The 23,256-nt window shown below is 36.8% G+C and overlaps 1 protein-coding gene across 8 annotated transcripts in view; it reads right to left on the reverse strand.

Annotated features, from left to right (window-relative positions):
* Positions 1–23,256, reverse strand: part of LOC135197995 (bromodomain-containing protein 1-like) — a 221,667-nt gene that overhangs the window by 12,200 nt on the left and 186,211 nt on the right. For 6 of the 8 annotated variants that reach the window (XM_064225328.1, XM_064225326.1, XM_064225323.1 and 3 more), the window contains 4 exons: positions 12,885–13,020; positions 9,987–10,085; positions 9,060–9,211; positions 7,539–7,679 (listed from right to left, as the gene is read on the reverse strand). In XM_064225328.1, coding sequence (XP_064081398.1) covers positions 7,539–7,679; positions 9,060–9,211; positions 9,987–10,085; positions 12,885–13,020 — 528 coding nt within the window. The remainder of the gene's footprint in view (positions 1–7,538; positions 7,680–9,059; positions 9,212–9,986; positions 10,086–12,884; positions 13,021–23,256) is intronic. The other 2 variants (XM_064225327.1, XM_064225324.1) reach the window with 2 other exon arrangements.

A 23,256-nucleotide genomic window follows, 5' to 3' on the forward strand; every position in this document is an offset into this window, starting at 1 on the left:
GTGGAGATACTTGATAGTCTCCAACTGTGATGAGCCAGGGATTCTATCAACTGGTAAAATCTTCTATGTGTGGCTGGCAAAGATGCCGCCAAAGGAAAATCTCCCTCGGAACCTCCGACGACAACGACAGTAGATCCGGAAACCATTCCACTTGCAGCCACAGAGGGGCCAGCAATGTCATCCATAGATTTTGCGAACTGATCATCCTGTTCAGCACTTGGCGGATCAAACAAAACAGAGGGAAGGCATACACTTCCAGGTTGTCCCAGGGATGTTGAAAAGCGTCCTCTGCTAATGCCAGAGAATGCGGAACCACTGAATTGTTGACTGCCAACTTGTATATCTCGACTGCCAAAGTATGGAGTTGACATGCAACCAATCCCCCCACTGCTTGTTCACATAAGCTACCACCATGGTGTTATCCGACATGAGAACCACAGAATGACCCTCTACCTTCCCCCAAAATCCCTTCAGATCTAGAAAGGCTGCCTTCAACGCCAACATATAGATGTGTTGCAGCACATCCTCCAGACCCCATATGCCTGAAGTAACAAGGCCGCCTAAATGAGCGCCCCAACCTGCAAGGGAAGCATCTGAAAACAGAAAGAAGTCCAGAGGCAAGGCATAGAATGCAGAGGAACACCTTCCAGAAGATTCTGATCGTCCAACCACCAACGAAGATCTTCCCTTACCTCTCAGGACAGGGGAACCCTTAACAGAGGGGAGTCCCCCGCTGGAGACCAGAAATCCCTCAGTTTCCATTGCACAGACCGAAGATGAAGTCGCCCATGAGGGACCAGCTTCTCCAGTGAAGATAAAATCCCCAGAAGAACCTGCCACTGATGAGCCGACTGATCTGGCTGTGACAGGAGATCGGATGCCACTTTCCGCAACTTCTCTGGTCCGACAGAAAAACCCTCGATGCTACTGTATCAGTGACCATGCCTAGATAAAGAATTCTCTGACCGGGGACAAGATTAGATTTCTCCAGGTTTACCATAATGCCAAGTTCCAGACAAAACTGAAGCAGATGACCCCTGTACTGCAGCAGTTTCTCCTTGGAACCCGCTAAGACCAACCAATCATCGGGGTACCTCAACAGACAGATCCCTTGAGAATGAGCCAAGTCGAGACAAGGGAGAAGACTTGTGAACACCTGAGGAGAAGTGGTCAACCCGAAGCATAAGTCCTTGAATTGGAACACTTTCTCTCTGAGAGAGAAGCGGAGGAACCTCATGGATGACGGATGAATAGGGATTTGGAAGTACATGTCCTTTAGATCTATCGACAGCATGAAGCCATTGTCCCTCACTGCTGCCAACACCGATCGCAGGGTTTCCATCTTGAACCACGTCTTCCTGACAAAATGATTCAAAGTGGATAGATCGATCACTGGTCTCCAACTGCCCAACGCTTCCTTTATTGCACCCTTGTCCAGCATTTTTAGCACCTCCTCCCGGAGAGCCAAGAACTTCGGAGAATTGGGGGCATACATTTGCCTGAGCAAAGGTCTGTCCGAGAGTGTAGGAGAGAAGTTGAACGGTAGTAGATATTCTATCCGAAGAACATCTACTACCCACTTCTCCATGCTATAACTCTGCCACTTGGCCCACTGGCCCGCCAGGCACACCCCCACCCGTGGCAAAGGAGAGGGGGAAGTGCCCAACCTATTGGTGACCTCCCCTGCCTCTAACCCTGGAGCTCCTCCTTGGCTTGTAAGAGCGGGGCTGAAAGGGATGTTGTTTGTCAGACTTAGTCTGAGAAGAAGATTGAGAGGGCCTAACCGAAGCTGAACTCCTAGCCAACTTATTAGGGGATGATCCTTGCATTTTTTGTTTTGCTGGAGGGGGAAGAGGAGGATGACGAGAACGAGAATCCGACTTGAAGACAGCTTAATGCACCAAACTGTCATGTCAGCCCGGCGCTGGTCTATCGCGTTCTCCAGCTCAATCCATGGAAACATGAACTGAGAATCCAACAAATCCCCATTCCTGAGTTCCAACAAGGACTCAGAGCCAACTGATCTCGCCACCATGGACAATGCTGTCCCTTCTGAGCAGCAGAAGATTAACCCACAAATTGACACTAGATGAGCTAGATAAGAAAATGCCTTTTCCCCAAACTGCAATAAACTGGCAAGGGAAGATGCACACACCAACCCTTCTGCAGACCTGTTAAGACAATCTTGGCTATGGCCTATGACCACAACTCCAACCATGACACTGTCTGAAACATAAGAGGCTGCCGTAGACTTCATAGCCAAAGCATCCTGCGGTGACAAGGATGGGGCCACCAACCTCACTTGCTCCAATGTCAACCCTGGCGTGAGGCATATGACGTCTGGGTTAAGATGTCAAGGCATCAAACACAGAGTTAGTAGCATAATATTTCCTATGCCTCGTAAGAGTTGGAGGAAGCAACTTGGAAGAACCCCTTGACCAAAGAGATCCGTCCTGGTCTGACACCAAGGCATTCATCCGCTGCAAGACTGACTGAATATGTCCCAATGGGGAAGCTGAAAAGAGGATTTAAGATCTTGAGTAGCCCTAGCAAAGCTTCCAGGCAAGTAGCAGTAATAGTAGACTGAGCTTTACAATGACGATGAGCAGGCACTGGAGCAGAAGCAGCAGAGGACAAATCACCAACATCTGCGCGTATGTGAAAGGCTGCTACACGTCCATATACCGAAGTAGGGGGCAACGAAGCAACAACAGACTGCACAAGGGAGATCTGACTTGCAACACAGACCCACCAACACCGCTTCCACACATACCATTGATGCCTTGAGCAAGGGAAGAGGAACAACAAGGAGCAGCAGATGAAGCACTATCACTCACAGGAACACGGAGGTGCGAGGAAGGGACACAGACGTGAGCGGCAGCAGGCGATGGACTCTCTTCACTCACCAACGAAGAAATTGCAAAGTCCTTAATCCTCCAACACCTGATATGCCGATGCAGTGAAGGAGGCGGCGATGCAGGGGAAGAAGACACTTCTCCTTCCTTACACACCCTCTTAGCAGAAGAGGGAGGAGACTCATCACCCTTGCTCACAGCCCTCTCAGCAGAAAAGGCAGCAAACCTATCCTCTAAAGCAGAGTCCAATCTCTTGAGAACCACCTGACATAAAGCCTCGGATGGGTCTGTGAGAGAGGACACAGACGTCATAGTTGGAAGAGGATACGTCACAGATGGCAGCAATGACATAACGGGAGCAAACGATGATGAAACAGGAGCGAGAGGCAGCGCAGCAGTCCCAACCGACGACACCAGCGTAGCTGGGAGTGATGTCACTGAAGAAACTGGGAGTGATGCCATGACCTCCCCCTGAACTGAGCTAGTGGCTGGCCTCACTGGAGGAGCGATAACATGATACCCAGGCAGCGCATTTCAAGATGGCTGACCGCGAGCACCAACATAGAGAAGGCCAGGGGGAGGTGGCAAGCAAAGCAGGGGGAGGCCTGAGTGGGGGAACAAGCCTCCATGAAATGTGTCAAGAACCCCTCAGACCAAGCGATGCCCAGAGCGCCACCGTTTTGGACACCTCCGACTCTGAAACACAAACACACACAAAAGAAACCGCTTCCTCCCTCCTGGGAAGCAAATTAATACCGAGGAAGAGGGGACAACATTACTCACTAAATCAGCCAGGACTTCCAACAACGAATCGATGGAAGAAAAGGAAATAGATAGGTACACAAACACTGGCATCAAGGGGGTGTGACTGAGGGAGAAGACGAAGCATCTAGGCAAGAAGAAAACCCTTCCTAAGAAGGAAGAGTTGAGACTCTGTGATGCTCCCTCTTACTGTAAAATAACTTCCACTGCAATCTAGGCCATGCACACATCCCAGGCAGGGATTCGTCACAGTACAGAAATTAGAACGGCACCTACTGTACATACGCTGATGAGGCCACGAAGATGCAGAGGAAGCCGTACTGACACATAAACACACACAGACAATAAAAAAAGAGCGAAACACGGGCAAAACAACTGGCTTGGAAGGAGAGCAAGCAACCGTGTCACTCTCAAAGGCAGTTAAGAAAAAGACTGATGTAATGGCGTGGGTTGCATGGTCTTTGACCAGCTTTCACCCAATATGTGGATGTGTTGCAAGATTTCACAGATTCCTTGCTTTACAATCTTTGATTGTTTAACTGGTTCCTGCTAGGAGCTTGAAAATTATCCTATTGTTAAGACCAAAGGTTTGTTTCGCTTATAAACAAAATCAACAACTATTTTGTCTTTTTCTTTCAGCAACTATATTGTCTTTTTCTTTCAAGTTAAAATATGTTATTGTTTATCTTTTCACAGTACAGGCTGCCCACGGTTAATGGCGCAATGACTTAGCGGCGAATCGCTTTTAAGGCTGTCGTCAAAAACATTAAAAAAATAAGGTATTTTTTAGGTAGTTTTACGGCACAATTTTCGGTTAACAGCGCCACTACCACTGTTATGTCTAACGAGTACATACATTTGTAGAAATACCGTTCAGACCATAAAGGTTATGCAAATGGTTTTAAAAAATTCTATTGGGAGTTAATACACCAGTATTAGGGTAAAATATGTGCCTCTGACGCTGTTCTATGCTGAAAATATAGAGTTAAATAAGTACAAATTTAGCTATGGATGTGCTGATTTATAAATGTTCATGCTTTTATATTTAAAATGTGTATGAAAATGTATTACGTATAGGGTATTTTTATTTCTGCACAGAAATATGATACAAAGGCAGCTTTTGAAACTGCCCTTCATGTTATTAAATAGGATGTTGTTTCATGTTTGTTCTTGTGAGCCGCCGCCTGCCACTCCGAAAATATAGTTAAAAAAAAGTGCAAATTTAGCGATCTATGTGTCAATTTTATAAATGTTCATGAAAATGTAATACATATAGGGTATTTTTATTTTTGCACAGAAATATGATACAAAGGCAGCTTTTTAAACTGCCCTTTCTGTTATCAAATAGGATGTTTTTTTTATGTTCGTTCTTGTGAGCCGCCGCCTGCTGCTCTTCCGAAAATATAGTTTAAAAAAGTGCAAATTTTGCAATCAATGTGTCAATTTTATAAATGTTCATACTTTTATGTTTAAAATGTGTATGAAAATATATTACGTAGTATAGGGTATTTTTATTTTTGTACATAAATATGATACAAATTAAGGCAGCTTTTGTAAATGCCCTCCACGTTATCAGATGATGTTTTTTCATGTTCGTTCTTGTCCACCGCTGTTCTGAAAAATGCATTTACAAAGACTTCACGTGGTTATATTTTATTAATTTGGGAGCCAATTATAACTCATTTTGTTAATGAAACTTCAGGTTTTTGTTAAAAGTTTTCATGCATTTATGTTTAAAATGTGTTTGAAAAATGTATTACAGGGTATTTTTATTTTATTTTTGTACATAAATATGATACAGTGGCAGTACGTATGTCCATTTGAATTATTTGTAACAACCCTTCAAAAGATGAAGACAATAGGTTGTTCAGTTGTGCCCGAATAATAAAATTTTCATTTATATAATTGAATCATGTTTTTATAACAAATTATATTTACAATTGTTACATAAATTGATTTTAAAAGACAAAACTCACATATACATTCAATTTTGCAACACTGCAATTCGTTTTTCCATGGGATAGAGTACAAAATATAACTGTGCAACTCTGTCGATATTTTTCTTTGCTACTCAAGCAAAAAATTGAGGTACAACCGTAGGAGTTCGAGATGCCACTGCTACGTAGATGGCATACTGACAAAAATTAAGATAAGCACAAAACAAAAAGTAAATATGCATCTTTTCCATAAATCTTTTAAAAAGTGATACATTACTTCACTGTATCCAATAACATTGTATGTATTCTCATATTATTGTATTATAAAATACTACGGTAAATCTAAGCCAGTATTCCGTGGAGCGGCCAATGTTTTGGTTTGGAAATCAGCTGATGGCGAATACGAGTTAGTTTTGCCATATTTAACGCAATTCTGAGCGAATTTTCTTGATTTTAGTTAGCATAAACGAATATCTAGATAGTACTTGACTTGCATGAGGTTATTTTTCCTTATATGACGTGTTTTTAGGTGGAAATGTGACTTGAATATGTCTTTTTGTGATTGTGAACTAATTTTTTTTTTCGTTAACAGATTACGTTGGTGGCAGTTTATGAGTAAAAAAAATTACGTGATTCCGTTCGCAATTTTCCTTTATATCATCATAATATGAACTTTACGTTAGTATTTATCTTATATCGTCATGAAACCAACAGTAAAATGTGTTCTTTCAAGCACAGTAGTTTTGATTAAAATGATTTTATCTCAATTTTATCTACGGTTGTGTTTGATGGCAAACGTTTACTGGAGTTTTATTCTTGTTGCCGATGCACGATAATGGTCATTAGCAGCTTGAACAGTTTTCTCAGCTTCAGCTATAACTAGGTTTAAATTTAACTGTATATTTCCCAATTGATCATTGATCTATATCGCATAAAGTTATTACATTAAGATATCTCAGTCCTATTCTACATAACGTCATTTATAACAACTACGGTAATAGTGTACTATGGTACGATGATTGAAATATAAGCCAAACGGATGTTGTTATCCACTTCAGTAAGTTGTTTCTCGTTCGGCTGTTCATGGCTGTACATGTTTACGCAACTAGTATAACATTAAAACCATACTTTTATCATTCTCTTTTGCTGTTTTTGAACTTAACTAGAAGATGGGATAAAGTTAGGCTATTGTAATTTGGTCTCTCATAAAATCAGATTATCAGATTATCGTAAGACGAATTATCGTAACTTGAACACTACAGCTACCTGTACACTGTATAAAACCTTATTATATCTTTACATACTCTAGACAACCAAAGGATTAAAGCTAGGCTTTTTTTCACTATACAGTATTTATTATACTAAAATGTACTGTACAGTAGTACTATACAGTAAATTCTATAGTACTATACCGCAGAAATATAATTTTACTTATTGCGCCATTGCGCGATTACGGTGCCGTTTGACTGGTCTAGTATGCCGAAATAAGGTGTGCAGCGGCTGTAGGCTTTAAAAGCACTTAGCGTCAGCAGCCAGAAACAGAACCCCTGCTGCTAACTGAGGGCTACCTGTATATCACATAAAACCCCATATTAATAATTACTCTGATGTGTAAATGGTAGCCTAATGTTTTGATAAGTAATAAACCCTATCCCCTTGCAGTGTATTTTGGCTTATGCCACAAGCACACACTTGTACAAGTTATTTTTTACTGGATCAGCCCAAAACTGGGGGGTGTGAAGGGTGGGTTAGTAGCATTGCCTACTTGTCTACAAATTTCAGGCATTGCTAAACCACACAGCTTTTTTTTGCTACCAAGCTACTCATAAAAAAAAAAAAAAATCAAATTGGGGGGTGATCTGAAAGTTTTTTTTTTTTTATCTATAGATTAATGTTACAGTGTAAAAAATTTCTTAAGTAAAAATGTCACTAAAGACATATACTAAGTGTAACTGAAATATTTACAAGCTACCATTTAACTTACCATAGGTGGACCCTTCTTTTTCTTTGTTGTTTTCACCCCTTTTTCAGAACACTGACTTTCAGTGTCACTGTTGGTGTCCTGGTTCCCCTCAGATCCCCGACGCTGGCGAGATACGCGCTTCTGTGGAGAATTATCTGGCTTCTAGAAATAATAAAATTAATATCATCAAACTCATTGCCTACAATTAACTGAAGTGAGTATCCTATTACTATTATCCCCAAAGCATTTTCATGCAAGATCAATTAATTTCTTACCCATACAACAATTCACTGTTCTTCCTATCATTTGGTGGAAAAATCCTAGCCAATACACAAGGTTTCAGTAAATTTGTCTCCTGCAATACACTGCCAAATGTAACTTTGTTATCTGCTAAACAGTAATTTGGACATCTATGTCTGTCAATTCCAGCCATTGCATGAACTAATTTTTTCCCCTACTAGGTAATATGACCTAAAGAACTTTGTCCCAAGTTGCTTACAAAGCTATTTGGTTTAGAAATCTTTCAAAAGTCTGGTTTATTTATGAAATCACAAAATGGTCTTAAGAAAAACAATGCATTGCAACACCAATAGAAAAATACAATGTTTAAGATTAGCCGTAAGAAAATATGTATATGTAAAGTATTAATATAAAAGAGGTATTAAGTAAAATATAACATGAATTTCTAATGTTGAAAAATGTATTTCACAATAATGTTTTTCATGCATTATTACAAAACAGTTAACAGGTTGGCCCAGGCATCTACTGCACCCATCTAGATGTACTGCTAGAGGAAAGAGGGCCCCCTAAAATTGGGTATTAACTCAAAATGAGTTAATACCCAGCCGAAAGCAGCACCAAGCCTGGAGCTAACCAAGGTTGAGCTTGAAAGTAAGGGCATTAGAAATTGTAAAAAGATACAGGCTTCAATATTAAATGATTTTAGAAATTAAAATGGCCCTAGTAACCATAAGCACTGACAGATGGGAGGTGAAAAGATAATGCAGGGAATACATCACAAACTGGATTTCTGGATTGGATCTTGTAAAGGATCTGACAACTAAGTGAGAGAAATTATTAAATGGTCATTATGAAGGCAAAGGATACAAAAATAATCTTCTGTTGCGCAAGTGATGTTACCCTACCATAACATCAGATCCACATCAAAGATACTGGCAGGTGTATCGGAAGAATCTCAGAGATGTGCTTTGTTATTTACCAAAGATCAGCTATAAAGGAAGCTACAAAAACTGTAGAAAGGAAGGCCCATGGGTGCTGCTTTTCAATATGATCCTGTACTAACACCACAATGAAGCTTCTTTTGGCTGGATTTTTCCTTTTCTTTCTTTTCAGTCACCATAACAGTGGTTTTGCAACACTACAAAACCACAGTTGAATAGGAATTGGTGCAGCAAGTGAAACAAGAGACTTCCTTTATTAATTACTTTTCTAAGTAATCAGAATCTGGTTCATCATGCCCATCAGACATAAAGACAATTTATTTGTAAGAAAAAGCTTAAAAGTCATAATCAGATTACTTACCTTAAAAAGTGCTCCTGCTTTTTTGGTGAAAAGCACAGAGGTTCGCCGATTTACTCCTGAAGGTGAACTTGGTACAGAAGGGGTCCCTTCATCTGGCCCATCTTCATGACCTTCTTTTGTGCTATTTGCAGTTTCACCAATATCACTGTCTACTTGAAATAAAAAAAAAAATATTTCTGTGCATAAGGGCTACTGTATGAGGGCATATAAAGGCCTGTCCACACTAGGAAACACTGTTTGGAAACAGTTTTCAAACTGTTTGCTAACATGTAAACAGCTTGGAAACAGTTTGCAACCAATGTTTCATGTCCAAAACCCAGTTGTTGTTGGGATGCCTGTTCGAACCCACAAGAGGACGAAATTATTATCAACTAAAAAATTACCCTTTGGTTTACATATATGAAAATATTAATTCTGAGGTAGAGAAAATTAGATATTAAAGGGCATTTGTACCTCGAATAAAATACACAATTATATAACAAACACACACACACACAATATATATATATATATATATATATATATATATATATATATATATATATATACATACACACACATAAGTATATGTATATATACTAAGAAAAGTTTCAGTGTTTGCATCTGATATCTAACACACCAATGTGGGTCTTTATCATCTGTACAAATATGCATTTAAGCTCTCATGCAACCAGTAAGCCTGTCATCCCATGGGTGCCTGACAAATTGCAACTAATTCTAAAAGACACCTCTTTCATTTAATAATAGTAAGAGATGACTGCACTCAATATGTCAAGATAAAGCCCCAATCTTGGTCATGTAAGGAAATATATAGGTCTCCAAAATAATTTTTGGAAAAAAAAACTGGCATCAGATTCTAGACAATTCTAGTTGCTTTTGTACAATTTATTCTGCACCTTCCTCAATTAAATGTGCAAACACACATACCTATTTTAGTTGTTGCATTTACAGTCTGTTCTGTAGAGATGCAGAGTCGTTTTGGAGGTCTACCTCTTCCACGCTTCTTTGGAGTTTCCTTTGCTGAGTCTGAAAGTGAGCATTCCTCATAAATACATCAGTTATAAATTGACAAGAATAAAATTATACATCTTAATACCAATATACTGCCCATGAGAATATGCTGTGAAGATTGAAATTCTTATTAAATAAAATTACACTCAAATGGAAGAGAGAACAAATGGTGCTTATTAAAAACACTGCAATACTATTAACCCAATTATGCCGACTGGACGTATTTTACGTCGACATTTTTTGTCTCCCGTGTGCCGACTGGACGTATTTTACGTCGACTTACAAAAGTTTTTTTTTTAAATTCGCGGAAAAATACTTATAGGCCTACCAGCCTAAAACTTTTGAATCACGCACCTTGGGGGATGCTGGGAGTTCACGGATCAAGGTGTTGTTTTGTTTACAATCGATACGCAGGTGCGCAAGCGCGAATTTCTTTCTTGCTGCACTAAAAAGTATCTGTGACACATCTCGGAAATTATTTCGTCACTTTGACATAATTTTTGTACCATTGTAAATTAGCCGTTACATGAAGTATTATATATGAAAATGTGCGCATTTTTATGTAGAATACAACAATAAAATACTCATGATTGTAGCTTTTATCAGTTTTGATATATTTTCATATAAATAACGATAATTGCCAAAATTTCAACCTTCGGTCAATATTTCGATTTATGGTGAATTTATGAAAAAAACTTTTTCCTTACGTCCGCGCGGTAACTCTTCCGAAAAAAATCATACATGCGATTGTGGTAATGTTTGCACCATTTTAAAATTAGCCGTTATATAAAGTTTTATATATGGAAATGTGCACAATTTCATGCACAATACAACTAAAAACAACCCATGGTTGTAGCTTTTATCAGTTTTGAGATATTTTCATATAAATAACGATAATTGCCAAAATTTCAACCTTCGGTCAACTTTGACTCTACCGAAATGGTCGAAAAACGTAATTGTAAGCTAAAACGCTTATATTCTAGTAATATTCAAGCATTTACCTTCATTTTGCAACAAATTGGAAGTCTCTAGCACAATATTTCGATTTATGGTGAATTTATGAAAAAAATAACATTTTCTTTACGTCCGCGCGGTAACTTCTGAAAAAATCATACGTGCGATTGTGGTAATGTTTGCACCATTTTAAATTAGCCGTTACATAAAGTTTTATACATATGAAAATGTGCGCAATTTCATGTAGAATACAACAAAAAATAGTTGAAGGTTGTAGCTTTTCTCATTTTTGAAATATTTGCATATAAATCACGATAAATAGAAAAAAAACCACGTTTGGTCAACTTTGACTCTACCGAAATGGTCGAAAAACACAATTGTAAGCTAAAACTCTTACAGTCTAGTAATATTCAGTCATTTATCTTCATCTTGAAACAAATTAGAAGTCTCTAGCACAATATTTAGATTTATGGTGAATTTTTAAAAAATCTTTCCTTCCCTCCGCACGCGGATTCTCCGCCACAAATCTTCGAAATATGTACGTCCCATTCTCGGAATATTTGCTCCGTTTCATATTAGGCATTTCATAGAGTTTTATATATGATAATGTGTGCAATTTCATGTAGAATAAAACTAAAAATATTTGAAGGTTGTAGCTTTTCTTATTTCTGAATAATTGCATATAAAACATATATATATATAAAAATTCGACATTCGGTCAACTTTAACTCGTCAGATATGGTCGAAAACTGCAATTGTAAGCTAATACTCTTACAGTATAGTAATATTCAATCATTTGTCTTCATTTTGAAAGAAATTGGAAGTCTCTAGGACAATATTTAGATTTATGGTGAATTTTTGACAAAAATATTTGTTTACGTCCGCGCGTTACGAATTCATGCATTATTTTGTGATAATATTTTCTCTTTGTTGCTTTGATCGTTTTACAATGTGTTATATAGCAAAATGATCGCAATTTATTGTACATTACAACGAAAAAAAGTAACTTGTTACCTTTAACCGTTTTGCGCACAGCGCGATTTGAATAAAATTATATATGAAATTTCGTTTTTGCGCTATCATATATCGCATTATTTATATATGATAATGATAATTTTTTTCATTTCTGATGGTTGCATACTAAACTTCAGGCAATGACAAAAAAAGGAGCCAAAAATTAACTCTTAATCTTGAAAACTAAGCGCGCTGTGATTTTTTTAATAAAATATTTTTTCCGCTTCCGCGCTCACTCTGAAACCCCTCCGGCACACGGGAGACACTTTTTTTTTACCGCTCCGGCGTAAGAGGGTTAAGGTAATTAGAGGTATGAACCTAACCGGAATAAAGAAACTGGGCAAATGTTTCTAAAAATAAAACCCACATATTTTTGTTGTGAACTAAACCAACTATGGGTATGTGTAACTACTATAGGCAAGATTGGCTACTTTAAAAAAAAATTCTAAAACAAAAATGGCTCTTCAGTACCCTCTGTAATCATAAGAAAAAACAAGACCACTCCATGTAAACATTATCTTCATTAATGAAAGGAAACAGTAACCCATTTGACAGCCATCAAAACAAAACAAAAAATTTTTTTTCTGAATACAGCAATACATGAGGGTACCTACTTATTATTTTCGCATTCACAGATTTACAATCACATCTCAAATATTGAGAAAATGACACTTAATACCAGTTTTTTTCTTTTTTAACAACAATATAATTTATTTAAGTTAACAGCTAGACTTTTACACTTCTCGCTAGCAACGAACTAGACTGACACCTCAAAAAAAAAAGCATGTATAAGAACTTTACTAAAAAATTGCTACAAAATGTTCAGGAACTGCATATAATAAATACCTTCTTTATCAGGTTTAGCAGCTTTAGCTTCATCCGCAATGGCTGCTACTGATTCTTGTTCGGCTGGAGGTGGTCTGATAGGAGTTTTAGTAATGCGTGTGAAGAAACTATCAATTCGCTGTTGTTTTTCATCTGTCTGTAATGATAAGTAATATATGTGTATATATATATATATATATATATATATATATATATATATATATATATATATATATATATATATATATATATAAAAAATATACATATATATAAATAAACATATGTATATATGTATGTATATATATATATATATAATATATATATATATATATATATATATATATATATATATATATATATATATATATATATATATAGTGGGCCCCCGTATTCGCGTTCTCCGGATTCGCGGCCTCACTAATTCGCGGATTTTTTTCTGGACCATATGTAACCATTATTTGCGGTGAATTCGCCTATTCGCGGGATTTACCGACGATAAATAATCACTAATTAGTGTATTTTGATGTTATTTTCATGCCTAAATACATTTTTATGATACAAAAATGATTTACTGATTTTAAAATATTAATACTGAACAATACTCTATTAGTAAGTTTAATAAGATTAAATGATATCACATAATAACTAATAATTCTCTCTCTCTCCCTTACAGGGATGTATGCTTTTTGTGTGATAAATAATTTACTAATTTTCTAATATTAATATTAATGTAAAGAGCAATTACTTCAAGAAAGAAAATACTACATTGAATTAGTAAGATTTTTAGTTTATAAATTTTAAAAATTATGTAAGAATGAAGGAAATCCCAGTCTTCACGCATCTTTCTTTCGAACTCCTGGTCTCTACTCTCTCTCTCTCTCTCTCTCTCTCTCTCTCTCTCTCTCTCTCTCTCTCTCTCTCTCTCTCTCTCTCTCTCTCTCTACTGAGAAGAGACTTTTATGGTACACTTTGTATAATATGTTTATTAATATTTTCATATGATAATTTAGTAATATTAATAATAATGATAATAATAATAATAATAATAACTGTGATTACAAAAATCATAAGTGAAAGTATTTTACAAATACTACGAAAATCTCTCTCTCTCTCTCTTACAGAAATGTATGTTTTTTGGATGATAAATGATTTAATGATTTTCAAATATCAACATTAATGTAAACAGCAATAATATCAATTCATTAAAGAAAATACTAAAGTGAATTAGCAAGATTTTAGTTTATATATATAAAATTATGTAAGAATGAAAGAAAATGCATTTTACTCCGCGTCTTTGAACTCCAGGTAGCCAAGCAGAGTTGGCTGGGGTCCAACAACTGTTGCCCTCTCAATGATCACGTATTTTCTCTCTCTCTCTCTCTCATTATTATTCTCTCTGTCTCAGAAATAACTCATAATTTCACTCTTGATGGTCAGATATATGATGTTGCCATTCACTGGTCTCTCTCTCTCTCTCTCTCTCTCTCTCTCTCTCTCTCTCTCTCTCTCTCTCTCTCTCTCTCTCTCTCTCTGTTATTGGCTGTGGGTATATATTTTTGATGGTAAAATGTTTAAGATGACTTTGAAATGATATTTATAATATAACCTCAAAGATTAATACAGTAATAGGTTAGTAATTTTAGGTATATTTGAAGTAGGATGTTATTAAAGGTATACATTTGGTATCTGAACTTTCAAGATAGGCAGTTATAAGCATTTTTAATGGTGGTTCTAACTATTCGCGGGTTTTAACTATTCACGGGGGTGTCTGGTACACATCCCCCGCGAATACGGGGGGAACACTGTATACATTTTATTGGCATATTCTAAGCTTTTAGCTTCTTAGGTTTAGATGTCAGAATCATAGACTAGGCTACAGTAGCAACTGCTAACATAGGCTAGGCTTATTGCTTAGGGACATATGCTTAAGTCCTAATATATGCAGTAAAAATGGGGTTGAACATTACATGCAGTTCAATATTACTCAAGTATGTACAGTATTTTGCCTTTTTGGAGTCATATTTCTTCCGTTGGATAGGCGTCGTAACCCTAGAACATGTGTTGTAAGCCTGGAAATATAATTTACTGGGGTGTTTTTGTAGGGCTTGGAACGGATTAGGCATTTTAAATGTAAAATGCGGTTTAAGATACGAAGGCCGCCTTGGAACGGATTAATTTCTTATGTTGAGGTACCACTGTACAAGGGTCTAAATGAAACAGGCCACGACTTATATCAAAATTACAATGGGAAGTAAGATCCAGTGGTTGTTTTCACTTGAATGAATATTGTATTAAATGTTTGCCCAGTTTGGACAGAATATTTATGCTGTTTTAATCTTACTTCTAAGCCCTTGCTTGACTGTCTGAGATAAAAGGAGGGGCAGCACATTCATGGAATTTTATAAAGGGCCATTTTTTATTAACATTCCTTTTAGTGTGTTATTATAGGAAAAAACAAGGTTGACCTTAAAGGCTTTTAACAATGATTTAATGGATTCAATCCATTAAAATAAGGCAAACTGAGAATGTTCTTAGAATTTTCTTTCTCTGTGTTACATTATACAGTGGAACCTCGACATACCAAAGTCCCTACTTACAAAAATCCAAGTTACGAAAGCAAAGATGAAGATTTTTTTGCTTCTGCATAAAAAATAATTCAGGTTACGAAAGGGTGTACTGTAAAGTCCCTAGATTTGCCCAGACCACCAAGGACAATTTTAAAACTTGCGTGCGCCTCTAACTCAGTAGACTCGCCACCATCCTCCCACTCTCCCATTGGTTCCTGATGCTAGTCACCGCCATAAGATCCTGCTCTCCTATTGGTCAGCATCTATCCCATCATGCCTCTACGTAAAGGTATCCTTCGGCCACTTCGTCGTACCAGCGTTATCGTATGCACGCGGAATTAGTTTGTTCACATATCCATATTTTGTTTGTTAACCTAAATTCGTGTTAGTGATTTCGCTTTCTACTTTATTGTGTTGCGTGTGAATTTAATTAACTTAATTATAGCCATGGGTACCAAGAATGCTGCTGAAGTTCACGGAAAAAAGAGGATGCTTTCTATGGAGACAAAGATGGAGATCATTAAAAAGTATGAAGTTGGCATGCGGTTGAGTGTGATCGCTAAGGAATATGGCTGAAATCCGTCGACGATAGGCACCATCCTTAAGCAGAAGGAAGCCATACAAGCAGCTACACCTTCCAAGGGTGTGACTATTTTGTCCAACAAGAGGAGCCACATGCATGATGAGATGGAGAGGCTGCTTCTTGTCTGGATAAAAGACAAAGAAATCGCTGGCGATATGATAACTGAGAAGGCAATCTGCCACAAGCCAGTGCTATTTTCGGTGATATGATTGCCCAGGCCAAAGACGGCGGAGGAGAAGGGACATCGACGCCAACCCCAGACTTCAAGGCTTCTCATGGGTGGTTTGATAAATTCCGTAAATGGACTGGCATCCACTCGGTGGTGCAGCATGGGGAGGCCACCAGCCTGGACACGAAAGCGGCCGAAGCCTTTATTAAGACGTCTGATGAGATGACGATCAAGGAAGGCTACAGTTCTCAGCAAGTCTTCAACTGTGACGAGACTGGCCTTTTTTTGAAAAAAAAAAAAAAAGCCTCTTCGGACGTACATCGCGGAGGAAGAGAAGAAGCTACACCGGCATAAGCCTATGAAAGACAGGCTTACACTCGCACTATGTTCCAACGCCAGTGGGGATTGTAAAGTCAAGCCCCTACTTGTCTATCATTCGGAGACTCCTCGAGCCTTTAAGGTCTACAAAGTGAGTGCTAAAGGAGAAGCCTTCAGTGATGTGGAGGGCTAATGCGAAAGCCTGGGTAATGAGACTTTTGTTCACCGAGTGGGTAAATCTGTGTTACGGCCCGACAGTGAAGAAATTCTAGGAAGAGAAGCACATCCCTCTGAAATGCCTGCTGTTGTTGGACAATGGCCCTGCTCACCCTCCTGGCCTTGAGGAAGATATCCTAGCGGAGTATTCTTTCATCAAGGTTCTTTATCTTCCGCCTAACACCACCCTTCTCCTCCAGCCCATGGACCAGCAAGGGATATCGAACTTCAAGAAGCTGTATACGGAACATCTTTTCAAGAGATGTTTCGACATCACCGATACCACAAACCTCAAACCTCACCTTGCATGAATTTTGGAAGGAGCATTTCGATATTGTCATATGCATCCGGCTCATTGATCAAGCTTGGCAGGAGGTTTCGAGGCAAACCTTGAATTCTTTGTGGAGGAAACTCTGGGCTGATGCCATATCCACCCGAGACTTCGAGGGATTCAACGTGGGCGAAGCTGATGCAGATTCAGAAACAGTTGATGATCCTGAAACTGTTTCGCAACCAGATCTTGACGAGATCGTTGCTCTCGGCAAGTCCATGGGGCTGGTCGTCAATGAGGATGACATCAATGACCTTCTCCAGGAGCACCAAGAGGAGCTTACGACGGATGACCTGAGGGAGTTGGAGGCCATGCAACATAACGTTGTTCAAGAAGAGTTCTCTAGCAGTGGCGAGGAGGAGGAGGAGGACCCTATGACAATGGCAGATTTTAAGGATGCTCTAGCTGCTTTTCATAAAGTGTAATCATTTGTAGAAAAGAGACACCCCGAAAAAGCTTACACAGGTCGTATGCTTGCGCAGTTTGATGACGTTTGCCAGAGTCGTTTCAGGAACATTGTGAAAAGCAGTCAGAAGCAATCTTCCTTGGATAGATATTTTTTAAAGCGGCCTTTAGTAGTAGTAAGCAAACAGGAAGATCCAAGTGATACGAAAAAACAGAAAGTTGAAAGTGGTGAAGAAATTGAAATTTTGTTTAAAAAAAAATTTAATTTTAAGTTTTTTGTAAAGGTAAGTGTTAATGTTTTCTGCCATTTGTTAATGTGTTTCGTAAAGTTTAGTTTTAATGTTTTCTGCCATTTTTTAATGTGTTTTCGTACAGTTAAGTGTTCATGTTTTCTGCCATTTGTCCTCGTCTGTCGCCACTTTCGGACATCGCCTCACTCGAAAGGTAAGGTTCCACATTTTACTACATATGTACGTACAGTATTTCTTGTACGTACCATGTACACTAATACACTTTATCTACAGGTACATATAGTATATGTAGTTTATGTAGGTATTGAAGTCCAAATTGTTGTATTTCATTGTTTATTGGTCAATTTAGCTTTATTATAAAATTTACTGTGGTGTTTTTATAGGGCTTAGAACGAATTAGGCAATTTACATGTAAAATGTGGTTCAAGATACGAAAAAATCAGGTTACGAAAGACGCTCTGGAATGGATTAATTTTGTATCCTGAGGCACTACTGTAAAACTTTTTGTGGGCTTTATTATAACAAATATCTAGTATATGTGAAGGATAACATAAATCTTTCCCTATTTTTCTTATGTATTCAATTTCTTGATCCAAATATTTGGATTGGTAGTTCAGTAATTGCAAGATCAAAAGATGTCTTATCAAGAAATCTTTTAGAATCTGCCATAATACAACTTACTTCCCATTGCAATTTTAATATTAGTCTGGCCTATTTCATTTAGAACCCTGTATTTGTAACATGTTTAACCCTTTCATGTCCAATTGACGTAATAGTACGTAAAAATACTCTATCCCCTATCTATCCAACTGACGTAGCGGTACGTAAAATTTACAGAAATTTTTCGTGCGTGTGATAGGGGCATTTTTTTCTTTTTTTTTTCGGACAAGTAGTGATTTCCATAGGCTAGATCATACCTTGGACCGTGTATCTCAGGTATCAATACGCTAGCAAAGTAGTTTCTGTACTGCACATGCTCAATCCCTGTACTGCGCTCTGTTTCTTACCCTCTTTTCTATCAATTTTATCACCGGCTGGACTTATTCGTTTTCCATTGATTTATATGTCGATATTTTTCAGAATTTTATTGGCTTTCTCATAAAAAATAATTAATTCGCCTGACTTTCATAGTTTTTGGGTTGCGAACGAAAATATATAAAAAGTAAAGATTTTTTGTTTTTTTGTTAAATAACTCACATTTTTTTGTATTTAGAAGGCTGGGACTCTTATCCTGACTATTCCACCATAAAATACTAACATTTAGAAAAAAAAGGACAGAAAACGAACGTTGTTGGCATCAAATTTATATTTTTGCTGAATTTTTTAAATAATTATTTTTTCGCACTGTCGAGCGCTCCCAGATACCTCGGATATCTGGGGGGACAGTGCTCAAAACTAAGATATAATTACAGACTTAAATACAAATTAGTTGCCTTAGAGGTTTTTTTTGTACAGGCAGTCCCCTATTTATGATGGAGTTCCGTTTTTGAGATACATCATAAGCCAAAAGTTTGTTGAAAATCATCAAAAATCCTAAGAAAACCTTACTTAGAATGCTTTGGGTGTCTATTGAAAGCTATGTTAACTGCATTTTTATTGTGCTTTTCATAAAAAAAACTTAAAATATTGATTAATGTATACTCTTGCATGGTTTGATATTTAAAGACCAATTTTATGGCCTAAAATTTTGGGACTGAACATTACATGTGGTATAGGCTAGTTTTAGAAATGTGCAAGAGTTTGGCACTAAGCTAAGCCTAAGCTTTGGATTTCCTGACAATAGGACAATAAATACAAATGTTGTTTTACTTCATTGAAAAAGTGCAAACTTTAGGGACCAGGCTAAGCCTACCACATTTTTTGGATTTCATGACACGAAGTCAACAAAGCAGCATTTGTTTCCACAGAAGTCCACAGAAGTCGACAACCACCATTTTTTATATAATAATCACAATATATATACAGGCGACCCGCGGTTAACGGCGCAATCACTCAACGGCGAATTGGTTTTACGGCGGTCGTCAAAAATATTCATTAAAAACATTAGGCATTTTAAAGGTATCTTTACGGCACAAATTTCAGTTAAGAGCGCCGCTAGCACCGTTGTCTAACGAGTTCATACATATGTAGAAATGCCGTTCAGACCATAAAGGTTATGCAAATTATATTAACAAATTTTATGGAGAGTTATTACGTAGGTATTAGGGTAAAATATATGCCTCTGACGCTGTTCTATGCCGAAAATATCGAGTTACCTAAGTGCAAATTTAGCTATGGATGTGTCGATTCATAAATGTTCATGCTTTTGTTTAAAATGTGTATGAAAATGTATTACGTGAAAGGCATTTTTATTTCTGTACAGAAATATGATACAAAGGCAGCTTTTGAAACTGCCCTTCACGTTATCAAATACGATGTTTTTTCATGTTCTTTCTTGTAAGCCGCCGCCTGCCGCTCTTCCGAAAATATCGATTTAAAAAAAGTGCAAATTAGCGATCGATGTGTCGATTTTATAAATGTTTATGCTTTTATGTTTAAAATGTGTATGAAAATGTATTACGAATAGGGTATTTTTATTTCTGTGCAGAAATATGATAAAAAGGGCAGCTTTTGAAACTCCCCTTCAAGTTATCGACTACGATGTTTTTTTCAAGTTCGGTCTTGTATGCCGCCGTTGCCGCTTTTCCGAAAATATAGTTAAAAAAGTGCGCAAATTTAGCGATCGATGTGTCAATTTTTCAAATGTTTATGCTTTTATGTTTAAAATGTGTATGAAAATATATTGCGTAAAGGTATTTTCATTTTTGTACAGAAATAAGATACAAATTAGGCAGCCTTTGTAACTACGCTCCACGTTGTCAGGGGATGTTTTTTCATGTTCGTTCTTGTCCGCCAGTTCCGAAAAATGCATTGTGTTATTTTATTAATTATGCATCTCTTCCATAAATCCTTTAAAAAGTTATACATTATTTCACTGTATCCAAGAATATTGTATGTATTCTCATATTATTGTATCTTAAAATATAACGGCAAATTTAAGCCCGTATTCCGCGGAGCGGCCAATGTTGTGGTTTGAAATCAGCTGATGAATACGAGTTTGTTTCATCATAACGCAATTCTGAGCGAATGCTCTTGCTTCTAGTTAGCATAAACAAATACCTAGATACTTCACTTATATGAGACAAAAGTTATTTTTCCTTATACAGCGTGTTTTTAGGTGGAAATATTTATTGAATATGTCCCGTTGTTAATGTGAACTACTTTTTTTTTCCGTTAACATATTACATTGGCGGCATGTTTATTGCGTAAAAAATGATGTGATTCTGTTTGCAATAATCCTTTATATCATCGTAATACGAACTTTACGTTATTTATCTTATATCGACGTGAAACCAACAGTAAAATGTGTTCTTCCAAGCACAGTAGTTTTGATTAAAATGATTTTATCCCAATTTTATCTACGGTTGTGTTTGATGGCATACGTTTACTGCAGTTTTATCCTTGTTGCCGATGTACGATAATAGTCATTAGCAGCTTGAACAGTTTTCTCAGCTTCAGTTATAACTAGGTTTAAATTCAGCAGTATATTTCCCGATTGATCTTTAATCTATATTGATCTCTGATCTATAGCGAATAAAGTTATTACATTAAGATATCTCAGTTCTATTCTATACATAACGCCATTTATAACAACTAGGGTAATGTTTTACTGTAGTACGATGATTGAAATACAAGCCAAACAGATGTTATCCAGTTCGGTTGTACTTAAAAAAAAAAAAAAAAAAAAGTCGTTTCTCGTTCGGTTGATCATGGCTGTACACGTTTACACAACGAGTATAACGTTAAAACCATACTTTCATCATTCTCTTTTGCTGTTATTGAACTTATGTAACTAGAAGATGGATAAAGTTAGGCCATTGTAATTTGATCTCTCATAAAATCGGACTATCGTAAGACTAATGATCGTAACCTGAACACTACAGCTACCTGTACACTGTATAAACTTGATTGTATCTTTACAAATTCTAGACACCCAAAAGTACTGTAGAGTAAATTCTATAGTACTATACTGCATAAATTTAACTTTACTTATTGCGCCGTTGTGGGATTACGGCGCCTTTGACTGGTCTAGTTTCGAAAGAAGGTGTGCGGTGGCCGTAGGCTTTAAAATCGCTCAGCGTCGAAAATCGCTTGGCGTCGGCGGCCAGGAACAGAACCCCTGCCGCTAACTGAGGGCCGTCTGTATATATATATATATATATATATATATATACGGTGGTACCTCGAGATACGAAAGGCTCAACTTACGAAAAACTCCATAACAATTTTGAAACTCGCGCGCCGCCAACTGAGTAGACTCGCCACCATCCTCCTGCTCTCCCACTGTGAAAAGTAGGCAGAAACAATCTTCCTTGGATAGTTATTTTTTAAAGAGGCCCTTAGTATTAGCAGAAGTAAAAAGGAAGAACCAAGTGATACTAAAAAACAGAAAGTTGAAGTGGTGATGAAGTTGGAGGAAAAAAAAAAAAAAAAAAAAAAAAAAAAAAAAAAAAAAAAAAAAAAAACTACGTAAAGTACAAAAAAGTAAAAAAAAAAAATAAATAAATAAATAAATAAAAGACAAAAAAAAATTTTTTTTTTTAATTTTAGTTTTTTGTAAAGTTAAGTGTTACAGTTTTGTTAATGTGTTTTGTAAATTTTAGTTTAGTTTTCCTTACATTTTTTTATGTGTTTCGTAAAGTTAAGTGTACGTGCATACGTATCTGCCGTTTGTACTCCTCTGTTGCCACTTTCGGAGATAGCCTCACTCGAAAGGTAAGCTTCCACATTTTACTACATACGTACAGTATTTCTTGTATACCATGTACACTAAGACACTTTATTTAAAGGTAATTAGCAGTATGTTATTAATTTAGGTATTGAATGGTCCAAATTGTTGTAGTATTTCATTGTTTATAGGTCAATTTAGCTTTATTATGAAATTTACTGGGGTGTTTTTGGAGGGCTTGGAACGGATTAGCCATTTTACATGTAAAATGTGGTTCAAGATACGAAAACCTCATGATACGAAAGGCGCCTCGAAACGGATTAATTTCGTATCTCGAGGTACCACTGTATATATATATATATATATATATATAGTAAATATATATATATATATATATATATATATATATATATATATATCATATATCATATATATATATATACATATATATAGATATATATCATATAGTGTTCCCCCGTATTCGCGGACTCACACATTCGTGGATTTTTCTTTGGAACCTATCTAGAAATTATTCGCGGACGGACTCGCCCATTCGCGGAATTTTCCGACGAAAATAATCCACTAACTAGTGTATTTTGATGTTTATTTTCATGACTAAATACATTTTTATGATACAAAAATGATTTACTAATTTTCAAATTTTAATTTTGATTAATACTGTATTAGTAAGTTTTAATAAGTTTAAATGATATCACATAATAAAAATAATAGTTCTCTCTCTCTCTCTACTACAAAGATGTATGTTTTTTTGTATGATAAATAAA

Source organism: Macrobrachium nipponense, chromosome 21, assembly GCF_015104395.2.
Source record: "Macrobrachium nipponense isolate FS-2020 chromosome 21, ASM1510439v2, whole genome shotgun sequence".
NCBI classification, from domain to species: Eukaryota; Metazoa; Arthropoda; class Malacostraca; order Decapoda; family Palaemonidae; genus Macrobrachium; species Macrobrachium nipponense.